This window comes from Sinohyriopsis cumingii, chromosome 8, assembly GCF_028554795.1.
Source record: "Sinohyriopsis cumingii isolate HCF-2022 chromosome 8, ASM2855479v2, whole genome shotgun sequence".
NCBI classification, from domain to species: Eukaryota; Metazoa; Mollusca; class Bivalvia; order Unionida; family Unionidae; genus Sinohyriopsis; species Sinohyriopsis cumingii.
The window spans coordinates 63,994,960-64,010,246 of NC_142968.1; the positions used below are offsets into that span (position 1 = coordinate 63,994,960).

At 33.8% G+C, this 15,287-nt stretch overlaps 1 protein-coding gene across 2 annotated transcripts in view; it reads left to right on the top strand.

Moving 5' to 3' along the window:
• LOC149793685 (alpha-mannosidase 2x-like) overlaps positions 1–15,287 on the top strand; it is a 79,867-nt gene that overhangs the window by 43,838 nt on the left and 20,742 nt on the right. For both annotated transcript variants that reach the window (XM_089967659.1, XM_089967660.1), the window contains 4 exons: positions 2,227–2,360; positions 6,136–6,232; positions 10,707–10,829; positions 11,228–11,339. In XM_089967659.1, coding sequence (XP_089823785.1) covers positions 2,227–2,360; positions 6,136–6,232; positions 10,707–10,829; positions 11,228–11,339 — 466 coding nt within the window. The remainder of the gene's footprint in view (positions 1–2,226; positions 2,361–6,135; positions 6,233–10,706; positions 10,830–11,227; positions 11,340–15,287) is intronic.

Sequence of the window (15,287 nt, forward strand, 5' to 3'; positions counted from 1 at the left end):
GCAGCTTTCGGTAATGTGTCTGCTGTTGCATGCAATTTGAATTCATAGGACTTATTGCCAAAACACACAATTTTGTCTTTATTCATTAAAGGTTATATATCACAGCTTATTTGAAATATGTTATAAGGGTTCTTTTCATAGATACTATTGTCAGAGACACCCCCTCCCCAACTTGAATTGAAAATCTTCACATATAAAAGTGCCCTTTGGTGTGAAAATCCTGGAGAAATCACTGTTGTTACAAACTTTCACATTTTTTTCAAACATGATGCACATACAAGGAGCCTATCTTCAGTCAGATATGTTTGGATGCATATGAATTTACAACATGTGCCAAAAGTTGTCATGGTACTTACATATTTTATGCCATGAGTCTAAAAATGGTCAGTACAGATGTCTGCTAAACACATGACTTGTAAATTTCTAAAATGTTTTGCATAAAAACCAACATTTTGAAAGAAAACACAACTATGACTCTTTAATTTTCACCATACAAAATTTTAAACATTTCTTTGTAAAGTAAAAGCAGTTGCTTAGATGTATGAAAATTTATGGGCTTTAACTCCATTTATGATGAGTCATCAATACGTGAATAAAGCAGGTAAAGGGCTTTTAACAAAACAGCAGCTGCAGTTAGACTTCTTATGATCAGCCCAGAAGACATCATAGAACTCACATGATGGATTCAGGAGATATCCATGTGTGCAGCAGTGAGGAATAAATAAAAATAATTCAAAAAGTATAAAGTTTAGCATATTTAATATCATAATTTCAAATTAGAATGCTTAAGCAGCAATTGCCTGCATTAGAGAATTGAAAAATTACTGGTTTTTTAACAGAAATAAGCTAAGATTGAAGTTGCAAATTTCATACAGTATCTGTTGTGATAATGTCAGCTGTTTACCACTCCAGTGAATTAAATATTTAAAAAATTTATATTGAAAAATCCAGGAATTAATTGACTGACAACATAAATAGCTTCACTCATGTTTTGTCCTGAGTTGCAGGAAAGAATGTCATGTGCTTGTGTGTGCAAAGGTAGGCAATATTTGTGTCATGTCAGTAGCCTAACTTGTATGCTGACACCTGTTTTGGTCAAAGCTAGAGCAATGTTGTAAAGGGTTACAGTAATGCCAAGTTTGGGATTTGATAACAAATTATCACATCTCAATTTATGGTTAGTGATATTTATATTCATTGAAAAGAGGTATACAAATCATTCATGTCTTTGATAATGCATACAAATTGTAGGAATTTAGTTTCATAGCTCACAAACAGATGTATATGCTGATTTTCTTTAGTGTGCATATTTACTCTATTGCAAACCTTGGCTAGTATTTTTCTATGTCAGATGGGAATGGTGGGAAATAGAAAGTGTAAGAATAATATTTTGAATTTTTGTATTTCTTAATATTGCTTGATAAGGTAGTTTTTGAGCAACATTGCAAAGTCTTGAATTTATATACTGGTAAGAAATGCAACAGCTCATGAAAGCTGTTTGGTTAAATATGTCTGTGTAGACAAATATTTGTTGCTTAAAATATTTTCTTTTTCTGTGCAGTTAAAGGATCTAAAGACATAGTGGTCCCATTTGTTGGCCATCAGTAGGCATTATGATAGGTTATATCTCTCATTTGAATCTGTAATTGTTCTCATTCTGGCACATAGGGTCATCAGGGGGTACAAAGATTAAAAGGTTAAAGGTTAAGATTGAAATGTGGGGTTAAAGAAATAGCAAAGTAGGGATTAGAAATTTTGGATCACCTTCCTTCAGTAATATCTTTGAGTCACCTTACAGTCTTGCACTAATTAATTACATGTAAAATTAGTAACTGAAATCAATCAGAGTACAACATATTTGTATCAGAATACTGATGTATTCTTTCAGTTTCTTTTTCTGACACACATATTTTCAGTTATCACACTTTTGATATTAATCCGACAGTTCTACTAATCTGTATGCAACTACAAACAACATAGTGCATACAACACTGGCAAATGAAGACCTATGTTGTTTGTTCAACTGATTACTTCTAATAAACTGTGTTGATCTAGATCTGCTGATGAACTATGTGATGGCAGATCTGGGTCTATGTAGTTACAGTTGGACTAGACTTTTAAGCAAGTACATATGGTATTCAGTATTGTTGTTTTAAAAGCATTATCATTTGTCTATGTATTCTTTATGTTCCAGCTTATAAATGAGAGCCTTCATTTTATCTGTAGATCTCATTCGTCGTGGAAGTCCCAGCTTTGGGTTTCAGTATATACACTGTCAAGAAAGATCCTTCGAGTAATGTGAGGAACATTCCAGCTTCAGTCACTGTATTCAATGCTGCTGAATCTCAAGCCTACACATCGTGAGTTGTACTATATTTGGGTTTTGTCATTTTTGTTGGTCAGAGGATATAATAAATCTTACAGTGTTCCGTCACTATTACACCATTCATGAGAGCTGTAAAATACATTGCCTTATGGATAAGATATCCTTATTTTAAGGTATTTTATACATAGTTCTACTGTTAATGAAACTGAACCTGTTACCACACCTGCCTTGTACAAGGACTTTCTTATATGGATTTTCTTTAGAGTGAGGTAGCACTGAACCATACACCTGTTCCATAATTAATATAACACAGTACACAGCTAAATTGAATATACATGTTACCACAGTCAACGTAATATTGCTAAACCTAATAGATGTGTTGGCTTAAGTTTTATTGAGTTTGTGTACCTTTTACCAGACACAAGTCACTGGGTGCATTTTATACTACATTTATACAAACTAAATGCAACAATGAATTGGATGTCATATGTTTACAACAGCTAATCTCTGGGAAAATAAAATCTACTGAAACATGTCCAGGAATTTTTTGACAATCTTGTTTCAGCTGCCAAGTTGGATAGCAGACAACAAAGTAGGTGTGGGACAACTTGCAAAATTAATATGGATTAAGATGCAATACTGTTTTAAGTTTCTGTCTTTTAAATAATGGATTTATTTGTATGATTCTAAAAAGATAAATAGGTTTTGATGAACAGGAGCTATATAGTTTCTGTGTCACAAGTTCAATAAGGTCATTGGGATCCTTTTGTTTTACACTTTATGAATAGTATTTACCTAACTTAAAGGACAATTATTCTTGATGAATAGTACTTACCTAACTTAAAGGACAATCATTCTTTATGAATAGTATTTACCTAACTTAAAGGACAATCATTCTTAATGAATAGTACTTATCTAACTTAAAGGACAATCATTCTTAATGAATAGTACTTACCTAACTTAAAGGACAATCATTCTTAATGAATAGCACTTACCTAACTTAAAGGACAATCATTCTTAATGAATAGTACTTACCTAACTTAAAGGACAATCGTTCTTTATGAATAGTACTTACCTAACTTAAAGGACAATCATTCTTAATGAATAGTACTTACCTAACTTAAAGGACAATCATTCTTTATGAATAGTACTTACCTAACTTAAAGGACAATCAATCTTTCATGATACAAGTTAGATATTCGACCCAAAACATCACGTGATCCAATGTTTAACAAATTATCATTGTACAGAATAGTACAATGCACAGAATAGGCTGACACGGTGGTACATTATATATATATATATATATATATATATATATATATATATATATATATATATATATATATATATATATGCATTTCATCAATCTAACCTGCAATTATGAGACTATTGTGCATACCATATGTACTTGCATGTCAGTCAGTTCTAGCTGCATGAAAGCATAGACCCAGATTTTCCATTAAGGCAAATCTGGATTTGTGCAGCTTATTTAGACTAATCAGTAGAAGTAACATAGACTCTGACATGTCAGTATGCAGCAGCAGATCAGTTTATGGTGTTTTAAATTGATTCTAACTTGTACACAAGCATATATCATAAAACCCTGCTATAACATGCTATAACATGCTTCAGGATAACACAAATTTGGATATAGTACAATTGTGGCATCGGTTCAAAGATTCTACAGCAATTTCACTGATTTCATGAAGTATTACAAAGCTTTCGTACCAAAAAAAACAAGTTTGATTTAATAATTTTGCGAGATGTGTTGCTTTCTTGAAGAAAAACAGTATCATTACTTATCTTTCAAAGATGTTAGCTCCTTAAATGTCAAACTGATTATTATTGAACTACTGACTAGTACCTATGCATGGAGAGGAGTAGGGGGTGAAGTTTGTGTATGTATGCCTATCGGGAGAGGTGGGGGTGGAGAGTAAAACCAAGTAGTATGTATGCATGCACATTATCACACAAATTGTATTATAGTTATTATGTGTAAAACCTATGTGTCAACAATAAACACCTTACCGTTTGTTTGTTCCCCTCTTCTGATATAAAAATGACAAGTATCAACAGTATAAAAAAATACGTAGAACTTAGTTACTGCATTCATCAATTTATATTTTCTAATCTGATTGTTGCCAGGGGGACCCTGACTCTGTCAGTGTATTGAAAATGAAACAGAAGGTTAATACCCATGACCTTCTGTATGCATTTCAGTTCATGTGTTTTTCAAGCTGTAATAAAAACCTTCTTTTTAGAAACTCTCAATTTCTGATATACGCATTTTATTATCAGTTATAAATCAGACCCATTGGGCATGTCCAGTAAATAAGAATGCTTTGGAAAATAAAGTTGCTATTGGATTATATTTATTTTCTTATACATTTTTTTTTATATTTACCAATGAATGGTTCTCAGCTAAAAACAGAACTATTAAATATGTAACATTTAACAGTTTTAAGTATGTCTTATTGGAAACTGGATCACTGAAGTCTAGTTTTTGGCTTATCCTTCCCCCAACTCTTTTTAATTAGCTAAACGGATATGAATGCAGTTTTTTCTTCATTTAGCTGACTTGGTCAGATATTGCATGATATGGTCCATAATGTAAAGGCACATTGTTGAACCTGACCTGCCCATTGTGTTATGGGGAGGGGGGCATCACTTTATAGAATATGACAACATGTGAGATCAGCTTTGATGCTTGGGTTACCTTTTATATATTTACCCAACTGCTGGTAGCATAAACCCAGATCAGTTGTTGCTACATTTTGTACAGGTAGTTTAGTACTGTTTGCTTTATATCATAGCCATACTTTGTACCTGTCAGGTAGACCTGTACTGTTTGGTTTATATCATAGCCAGATTTTGTACAGGTAGATCTGTACTGTTTGGTTTTTATATCAGAGCTAGATTTTGTACAGGTAGATCTGTACTGTTTGATTTATATCATAGCTAGATTTTGTACAGGTAGACTTATGCTGTTTGGTTTATATCATAGCTAGATTTTGTACAGGTAGACCTATACTGTTTGGTTTATATCATAGCTAAATTTTGTACAGGTAGACCTGTACTGTTTGGTTTTTATATCATAGCTAGATGAAACTGCATAGACCCTGATCTACCAGCACACTATGCAGATCTGTGTCTATGCTGTTAAAATCTGTGTGCATGCTGCATGCAAGAAAATAGAAAATAGAATTGGACTGTTGTTATTTGAGTTGCATAACACATGATTATTGATGATGGTATTCATTGGAGAAACATTACAGTGATCATCTTTGATGGTAGTCATTTGAGTTACAAATGATCTTCCATTATGGTATTCATTTGTGTCACATTGCAGTGATCACTCTTGATGGTATTTACTTGAGTAACATTGCAATGATCATCTTTAGTGGTAGTCATTTGAGTTACATTACAAATGATCATCCATTATGGTATTAATTTGTGTCACATTGCAGTGATCACCCTTGATGGTAGTCATTTGAGTTACATTACAAATGATCATCCATTATGGTATTAATTTGTGTCACATTGCAATAATCACCCTTGATGGTAGTCATTTGAATTACATTACAAATGATCATCCATTATGGTATTAATTTGTGTCACATTGCAATGATCACCCTTGATGGTAGTCATTTGTGTCACATTACAAATGGTCATCCGTAATGGTATTCACTTGAGTAACATTACAATGATCATCCTTTATGATAGTCATTTGAATAACGTTACAAATGATCATTCTTGATTGTACTCAAATAAGTCACATTAAATTGAACCCAACTACATATTTTCAGGTCCATATTTTCCATTAAGAAGATGAAGCCAAGCAATTTTGCCCTCGAAAATGCACAACTGAAGGCAGAATTCTCAGAATTCACAGGTTTATTGCAGGTACATACTTTTAAATCATCTAGTTTGCACACGCTCTAGCTTTCACATTTATTATTAGAATTTGTCATGAATCTTCATCTCAGTGATAGCTCAGATGAGTCCGATAATAAGCACATTCTGCACATATTTATTTAAGTTGTGACCGTTGGTGATCTTAGTATGGGCATCACAAATGCATAACCTAATTAGCAATCTAGCTACAGCATAAACTGTACATAATTCTTAGAATTATGCTCATAAATGTGATTGGTGTAGGCATTGTTAATGAACAGTCTTGTACACACACTGACTTCAACTTTTATCATAAGATTAGATTCATTAGATTCTAACCATATTTGCTGGAAAGCTTTATCTCAACAAGAACTTGGACACGTTCAGTGATGACTACATACTGGAAATATTTCTTTGAGTTATGGCCTTTGTTAATCTTAGCTAATTTCCAATGTTGTGAACATTCTTACAGTATATTTTTTATACACAAGTCATGTGGCAAAGTCTGTTCTGTTATGGTGTTGTCTGCTATTTATCCTTCCATTAGTTACCAACCTTTTCTGCACAATAACTTGAGTTATTCACCATCTACAGTTACCAAAATCTGTGCATGTCTGCACTTGCCACATAGAAAAATCTTATCAATTTTGGGTTGAAAAGGTTAAAGGTTGTACTCCCCATGACTGATTGAAGAGAAATGGTTTTGACACAGTCACATTTGTTCTGCATTACATTGTTCTACATCACAGATATTGTGAATATCTTGTACTTTTGGAAAGGAAGAACCTTTTCAATTTTGAGGTAAATGGTCAGTGTCATGGTCACAGTGATGACAAAATTATGTCTACACAATAACTTGAGTTCTTCATCTTCTACATTTACCAGACATTCTGGATATCTTGCACTTGAAGTTAAGAAGAAGTCTGTTTATTTGGGAGTCAAAGGTGAAAGTAACTGACTGAAAGAAGAAAATTGTTTCTATTTAAAAAACATAAGTTCTTCATCACAAACCTGGACCAGTTCTTATGGATAGGTTGCACTTATGATAAGGAAGAAAGTTTTTGATTCTGGGGTTAGACAGTCATGGTCACTGTGCCTGAAAGAAGAATAACAGTTTGCACACAGAAATGTAAGTTTCTACTTAAAGACTTATAATGAATCCATCTGGCATAATGTCATTATTACAACTTCATACTGTGGATTTTGATGGCTTGCCCTGAAATCTGATAAATATTATGGTCATCATATGTACATGTACATAGCAACAAACCACTTTGCTTCCATAATATTTGAGTTATTGTCATTATGTCTTGTAACATGATGCAGTCTCATTAGTATAAAGGTTGTGTCTGAATAATAATGAATTAGATCTGTGAATATTAATGAGGTGATCTTGCATCCTTGTTAGCTTATTTCTGATCCAGATTTGATCATATTTAGAACATATGCTTATATCATTATGATATTGATGTGTTCTAGGGGTGGGGTGGGGATCAGGAGAGATTTGAGCATTTCAGTGGTAGAATTTCTGCCCAAAAGGACCTGTGGGTCCAACAAGTCATCGTAAAAGTCCATAACATTATTTCTTTGACCCACCACTGTTATAGGGGGTTTCCATTGCAAAAGATGCCCTTAAAGTCCTATACAAGGCAGATGCCCCTATAAACCTATACAAGGCAGATGTCCCAAAAGACATACACAAGGCAGATTTCCCAAAAGATGTATACAAGGCAGATGACCCTAAAGACCTATACAAGGCAGATGTCCCTAAAGACCTATACAAGGCAGATGTCCCTAAAGACATATACAAGGCAGATGTCCCTATAGACCTATACAAGGCAGATGTCCCAAAAGACATATACAAGGCAGATTTCCCAAAAGACGTATACAAGGCAGATGTCCCTAAAGACCTATACAAGACAGATGTCCCTAAAGACCTATACAAGGCAGATGTCCCTAAAGATCTATACAAGGCAGATGTCCCTGAAGACCTACACAAGACAGATGTCCCTAAAGATCTATACAAGGCAGATGTCCCTGAAGACCTATACAAGACAGATGTCCCTAAAGACCTATACAAGACAGATGTCCCTAAAGATCTCGACAAGATAGTTGTCCATAAAGACCAGAAGCCGAAGATGGATTTTAACAAGAACATGGCAGTAGGAATCATTCACAACACAAATTCACTGGAATGATTTTATTTTATACATTTTTAGTCTCCATAGCAAATGAAAAGCTCTACCTGGTCATTGACTCTGACTTGATTCTCCATGATATCCAAGGGAGAAACTTGACAGTCATTTTAAACTGCCAAGATGCTTACCTTGTTCTCATTCACAAGTCTTCGCAAATATCCTAAGGTTCACTTACAGGGACATTGTGCATAACTTCAGGTCATAGCCCTTCAGTCTGAATCTCTATCTCTGGGTATTCACCAAACTTAATGACCATGATTGTGTCACACTTCAGATCCACCTCCATATCTCTGACATCAAATTATTTCGAGCAGCAAAAACTACTAGATGAGCATCTTTGTTCAGAGATTTAAAAAAGAAATCTTATTTCTGTCTTGCTTTGTCTTGGATATCTTGTGAACTAGCTCAAATAAATTTGATGTCATCTTGTCCCAGCATTTTGCTCATCGGGGTGTAAAGTTAAAGACTTCTCTAAATCAAGTTTGCCTTGCTCAGGAACATGTAATGAAAATTCTCCCCATAGTTTCTTCTGTCTTCTCAAAGAGTCCAATATTTGGCTGGAAATTGATCTTCTCAGTGTCCACAGATTTTCTCATTCTTGGTCACTTATTCATGAGGTACCTGCACATAATTCTTGTTTCTACTTTGGTAACATATTTTACTAGGAAAAATTGGTTTTTCATTGGCGGAAATAACTTTGACAACTAGAACCGATGATCAGCATTTTGATTTTTATTAATCTCATTTAAGAAAGTGGGAGGACCCCAATAGCTTATGGCTGCCAGTCTGCTTCCTGCATTCATCTTATTTTGATGATAGTTTATAGGATAATTGCTCTTGAATGCATTGGCAGATCACTGGTTTTAGAACACTGTACGTTTCCAATTTTGCGGGTCAGATTTCAGGTACATTAATTTTTGTACTTTTGCATTTGATGATGACCAGATGTTTACTTTGAGAGAGCTGTGACCGTTGACAAGATCTCAGATGAGTTTGGTGATCAGCCGATTTATACCATATTTTACAAAATGATGGTTGTTGTTTGGTTCACAATATTTGATTGCTTGTGAAAACTTGCCTTGGTATTGTTTGTTTGCAGTTATATCAGTTCCACAGCATCATGTTTAACAAAAACTTGATATCAATTTCATAAAAGGGTTCGGCCATATTCCCCAAGTTAGTGCCAATTATTAACTTGCTACTGCATCCAGTTCCCCTCCAACCTTTTAATTGGAGGTGGTAGGAGATAATTGCTTATTCTTTCTTCTGTGTATTCCAGTGATCAAAATTGTATTTGCTCTTTGACACTTTTGTATATGCTCATTGAGTCACGTTTTATGAGCAACAGACAAGTCATTGTAAAGATGGATGTGAAATATGTCCAGTAGCATGGTCCTGAGCAGTGTACATATAAAATGAAAATCTGTTAATCTGGACACTTTTGCTCCACCTCCTTTGGTCAGATAATGACAAATCAAGATGAGCAAATAATTTCATTGGATAATAAAAGAAAATCTGTTCCCAAAAATCATTTGGTTACTGAGATATTTGGATAAAGTGTGCAATGAATGAGGAGACCTAATTGTAGTTTAAACATTTCATGTCTAGGAACAAAACTTAAATCAAACTCAGTTTTGATTGGATTTTCTGTTTAGTATAGTAGTGTGTTGATTATATACAATGACTGATTATGATTATGTAAATGCAATCTTTGTTTACATGGTTTACAAGGGCCAGACACTTTCAGAACACATAGAAAGGAATTTAGACCCCCAGTTATATGACACAATTCAGACAGTGAGATTAATAGCAACAAGAAGATATCACATTTAGCAAATTTAGTGTGTGATACAGTTTTGACAGCAAAGATAATAGCAACAGGAATCTAACACATATAGTATATGATATACAATTTAGACTAAGCTGAAAGCTATCATATATAATTCAGATTTGTCTAAGTTTTAGCAGCCACACTTGAATCAACTTTTTATGCCCTTAGTTGGTAATGGATTAATTCCTTCCTTTATAACACATCTTTTGTTCCCATGTATCTTCTTTGAAAAAAACAACGTTCTTTCAAAGCAAGTGTTTAAATCGGAGATTGTTGATTATAATTATTGTTTGATTATTCTGTTGAGATGACTATATAATTCAGTAAAAATTGCCATTTCAAAGTTTTAGCTTGCTTTGTGGTTCTACTCTTTGAAGTATCTTTATAGTAACATTAATGTTAGGTTATTGTCATAACTAGCATTTGAATGGAAATATGTTACTTCTACTCTTAGACTGTGACAACAAAGTTTGATGGTGTGAAACATGATGCACAGATTGGATTTTTCACCTATGGTGCAAAACTCAGCAAGGAGAGAAGTGGAGCCTACCTCTTTCTTCCAGATGGAGAGGCTAAGGTAATTTACATGTATGGGCATAAGCTTGATAATAAATCATCATTTTTAGATGAGCATTTTTCTCTCCTGTGTGCATTTAACTTTGCTGATCAATTAGTATTGCTTGTCTCAGTCCACAAAGTATTTTTGACATTTGTAGGCAAGAGTAGACCAGTGAGTGGGTTGATGTTCATCATTATATGATGTAAAATATGAATGTGTATTCCTTGTTTGTTTTCCACACTTCCATTGAAAATAATATCCAGCTACATGTATAATATTAAACTTTATAGTAGAGCACATCTAATTTAAGTTTGTTGACTTGTATGATCATCTAATGTCAATGTTAAATCAACCAGCAAATAATTGAAAACCTCCCATGTTTTAAATGAGTAATTAATGCTTGATTTGTCTTTTAGCCCATTCCCATTGCTGCCCCTTTGATCCGCATTATCCAGGGTCCTGTGTTATCAGAAGTGCATGTAATGGTTGACATGGTGGAACATGTTACCCGACTCTACAACTCCTCAGGTAAGCATCTTGCATTAAAGCATTAAGTGGTTCTTTTTTTTTAACTCAACTGACCATAAGGTCATGTGTGTTTATGGTATGACACTAAAACCATCCTCCATCATGCATCATGTGTCTCTTAACAACTGACTTTTTAAAACATCTCAACAAAAATCACTGAAACCATTTTGCCCATGTTTGGCACAGCGTTCTGGTAAAACGGGCTTTCTGAGTTGTACATTTAACACTTTTCCCATCAAACATGGCCACCCTTACTGAAAGTGTTAAAACTCTTTAAACAACTTCTCAAAAACTGCCAAATAGAATTTGGCATAGAGGGTTCACAATTTGATATAATTTTATGTACAAAATATTGCTGAAGTGACTTTGACTTACTGTGACAAAAGAAATTCCAAGAATAGAGGTTCTTCTAAAATTGGACAAATGATACCAACATAAGATCACATATGAATAAAGATAAAAGAACATTAGAAACCTCATAGGAGTTGTTGTCATAACATGCAGTCAATAGCATTGAAAACAATTTTCAACAAAAAGCATTGTAATATCACAGATTTGTTGTCCAAATGTTCTTACATTTGGCTATTAGGCAGATGCAGTAGGTGAGTGATCTCAAGTCCACTTGGGCCTCTTTTTTTTGTTTCATTCTTATATGAATGGAACCAAACATTCTGACATAATATAGTTACCAACACAGTCCAAAGTCAGTTTCTTACACAAAGAAGTATAGCTAGATTTGGAATCTTGCTCTTGGTTATTAAAAATGTAATTATGAAAACATTTTCTTGCTTCATGATAATTAGTAAGTTATTTTAACTAAATGGATAATTAAACATTCAATATTGTGGGATGTTCATCATGTCAAGATAATGATACACTGGTAATTAAATGTGAAGGAATAGAACAGTATCCTCTTTCCTATTTTCTTTAAAAGGGATGTTGCTTATTTTAAGAAAATTTAAAACCAAGGATGAAATGCTCTCATAATCCAAAATATGGGGTTGTAGCTAAACAGTGGAATCTTAGTAAGAACATTTTCTTGGTTTGCTTTGAGAGACAAAATGGGGGATTAGCATTTTTCAACACAAACAACATCAGAAACATAGATGGCATGTTTAAAATTACTAGTTATCGTAAACCTACACATACTGACCAGTACCTTGATTTTGACTCTTACCATCCATTATATAAGAAACTTCTTGTCGTCAAAACATTACATGATTTAGCCAGAGTCATTCCATTTGACCCCACATTTCAAACAAGACCTCAATCATGACAATGCAGCCCTCAAAAAGTGTCATTATCCAGATTGGGTGATTAAGGTTTCTAACATGCTGAACACTAGTCAAAATTATATTACCAGGAAGAGTAACTGTCAAATTAGACTTAACACTAGTCAAAATTACATTACCAGGAAGAGTAACTGTCAAATTAGACTTAACAAGTAGCATCATCCTACTTCATGTGAATGGGATTGCCCAATGCCTGAAGCACGTTTTTCATCAACACAATATTAATGTCTGTTTTAACCATACTAGACCCTAAGATAATTATTACTTCAGCCAAGGGATGAGACTGCTGCGAAAGATATTTGTGGACCTAGCTATCACATTAAGTGTGAAGGAGAGGTGAAAGTTAGTGCCATCACGGTTATAATGGGGAAACAGAAATGACATTGAAAGCAAGATTTAATCAATGTAGAAGACTGCATTCAAGCTCATCTGAGGTATCACAGCACATCCACAATGTTTGCCCTGGCCATACTCTATCTTAGGACTCAGTAAAAATCTTTGATCATTAACAATGCTGGCTGGGGGGTGGGGGTAGAAAACTGACACTGAACAGAGCTGTTATAACCAGCTGCATATCTGGGACAATCTGTTAACATAGTTAACTGTTCCCTTGGGTGATGTTAAGAGTCAGTTGAGAATAGATCAGTCTGCAGATGAAGCCCTTAGTACGAGGATAAAAGCTTCAGGTTAGCATTCTGTATTTATTGTGTATGTGATTTAAAAGTTAAAACATCAGATATCAGTTAGTGTACCTGTTAAAATGAGAAATTGATATCAATAGGAAGTTTCATTATAAACAAAGTCTTCATGAAGTAAAAACACAACATTCATTCAAAGAAAAGATAAATTGATGTAATAAGTATAAATTTAATTCCTCATAACATATAATTTTATGTTGAAAATCATTGAATCCATCCTAATTTTAAGTTATGTAACAGTGCGTTATAGATGTTTATTCCATCATAAGGCACTTTCAGGGTTCCCACGCTACCGTGAAAAAGTCAGGAGAAGTCATAATTTTTTCCCGACTGTGAAAAGTCTTTGAATTTCGCAAATATTGATGAAAGTCTGGAAAAACCAGGGAATTTTCCACTACCACTTGATGTCCAAAACAATCATATAATTGAGTCATAACTAAACTGAAAGTGAGTTACATTTGTCGAGTTCCAAGCAGAATATTTGGAGGGTGCAGTATAGACCATTTGGTTGCTTGCAATAAACATATATGCTGAGTCAATCCAAATGCCCAGTTAATTAGATTCATCTAGTAGACTTTTATTTTCAAAGTCAGCTCAATCAGTATCATTGTCTTTCTTTACATGGCAAACTTTAAACATTGTTAGATCGAGTGATACATGCATGAATTCGATATGAAAATTACTTATTTCTCAGAAATTGTGAGTATTAAAATCATTATGTCTTTAATGTGCTAAAAGACAAGATAAAACTACGTCATTGATGAAATGTGACCTGGTACTCGCAATTTACATTGCTAGTCACATGAGTACATAAATCTAACAACCCACATTTTCAAATGTTGTAGAGAAGAAGAAAAAAAGAAAAAAATATAAGTCGTATACTGGTGCAGTAAAAAAAACTTTAAACAAAGAACACAAAATTCTCCATATTTATATTTTCTGATAACTTCTGGAGTTTTGTTGTATCACATGACTACCACGTAGACATGTGCTCTCTGCTTGGTAAATCAGACCAGTCAGACTGCTGGTGTTTACAAAAAGTATCTGACTTTCATTTAATATAATTGAATTTCTGTACAACAACATTATGAAGGATTTTGTTGTTGATATCATGTGACTATTAGACTTCCAATGTCGTCATTTGAGAGTTGTGTAGTCATGTGACTAGTAATGCACATGGCGAGTACTGGATCAGATTTCATCTACGCCGTAGTTTCATCTTGTCTGTCAGCGGCTTAACGGCATAACGATTATAATACTTGCCATTTCTGAGAAAATAAATCATTTTCCTATCGATTTCTTGCAGGTATGAGTCGATATAACATAAGTTTATATTTTCTATGCCCACTGGTAGGCATCTACCATATGACGCTGCCACGTGGTGGCGGCAAATTCCAAATTTTCTATATGCAGTTGCAATGACCCCACACCCCAACCTAAATTTCCAAATATGAAAAATGAAGTGGGAATATTCGGAGGAAACTCAGATTAGAAAAGGGACTGCTATTCATTTTAAGCAAAATTTGTATTCCAAATTGTTGAATCTCAGCTGGAATGAGAAATTGTCGTCCATTATTATATATATTTATAAAAAATATGAGCCCCTATATCAGTACAGGTTTGGGGACTGGTTTAATGAATTACAAGAATACAAGTTGATTTTACAGAAAATTCCGTCCTTGCTTATAATATTTTGAAGGTTTTTTGTCAAAATTTAAATCAACCCTTTTGAAAATGTTTTTAAAATGATGGATTTTGACCAGATTGTCTTAAGGAGATTAGGTTGTTTGAAAAGTCTTTTTTGGGATTTTATTGGCACGGATAAATTCAGGGTTAAACTCTTCTCTTTACAAGACAAGATTCCAATTATTTGCATTTATTGTTGTTTTTTATATACAGGAATAGGAAATGTTACTTTCTATGAGGTGCATATATATATTGCTATAGGATTCTTTAGA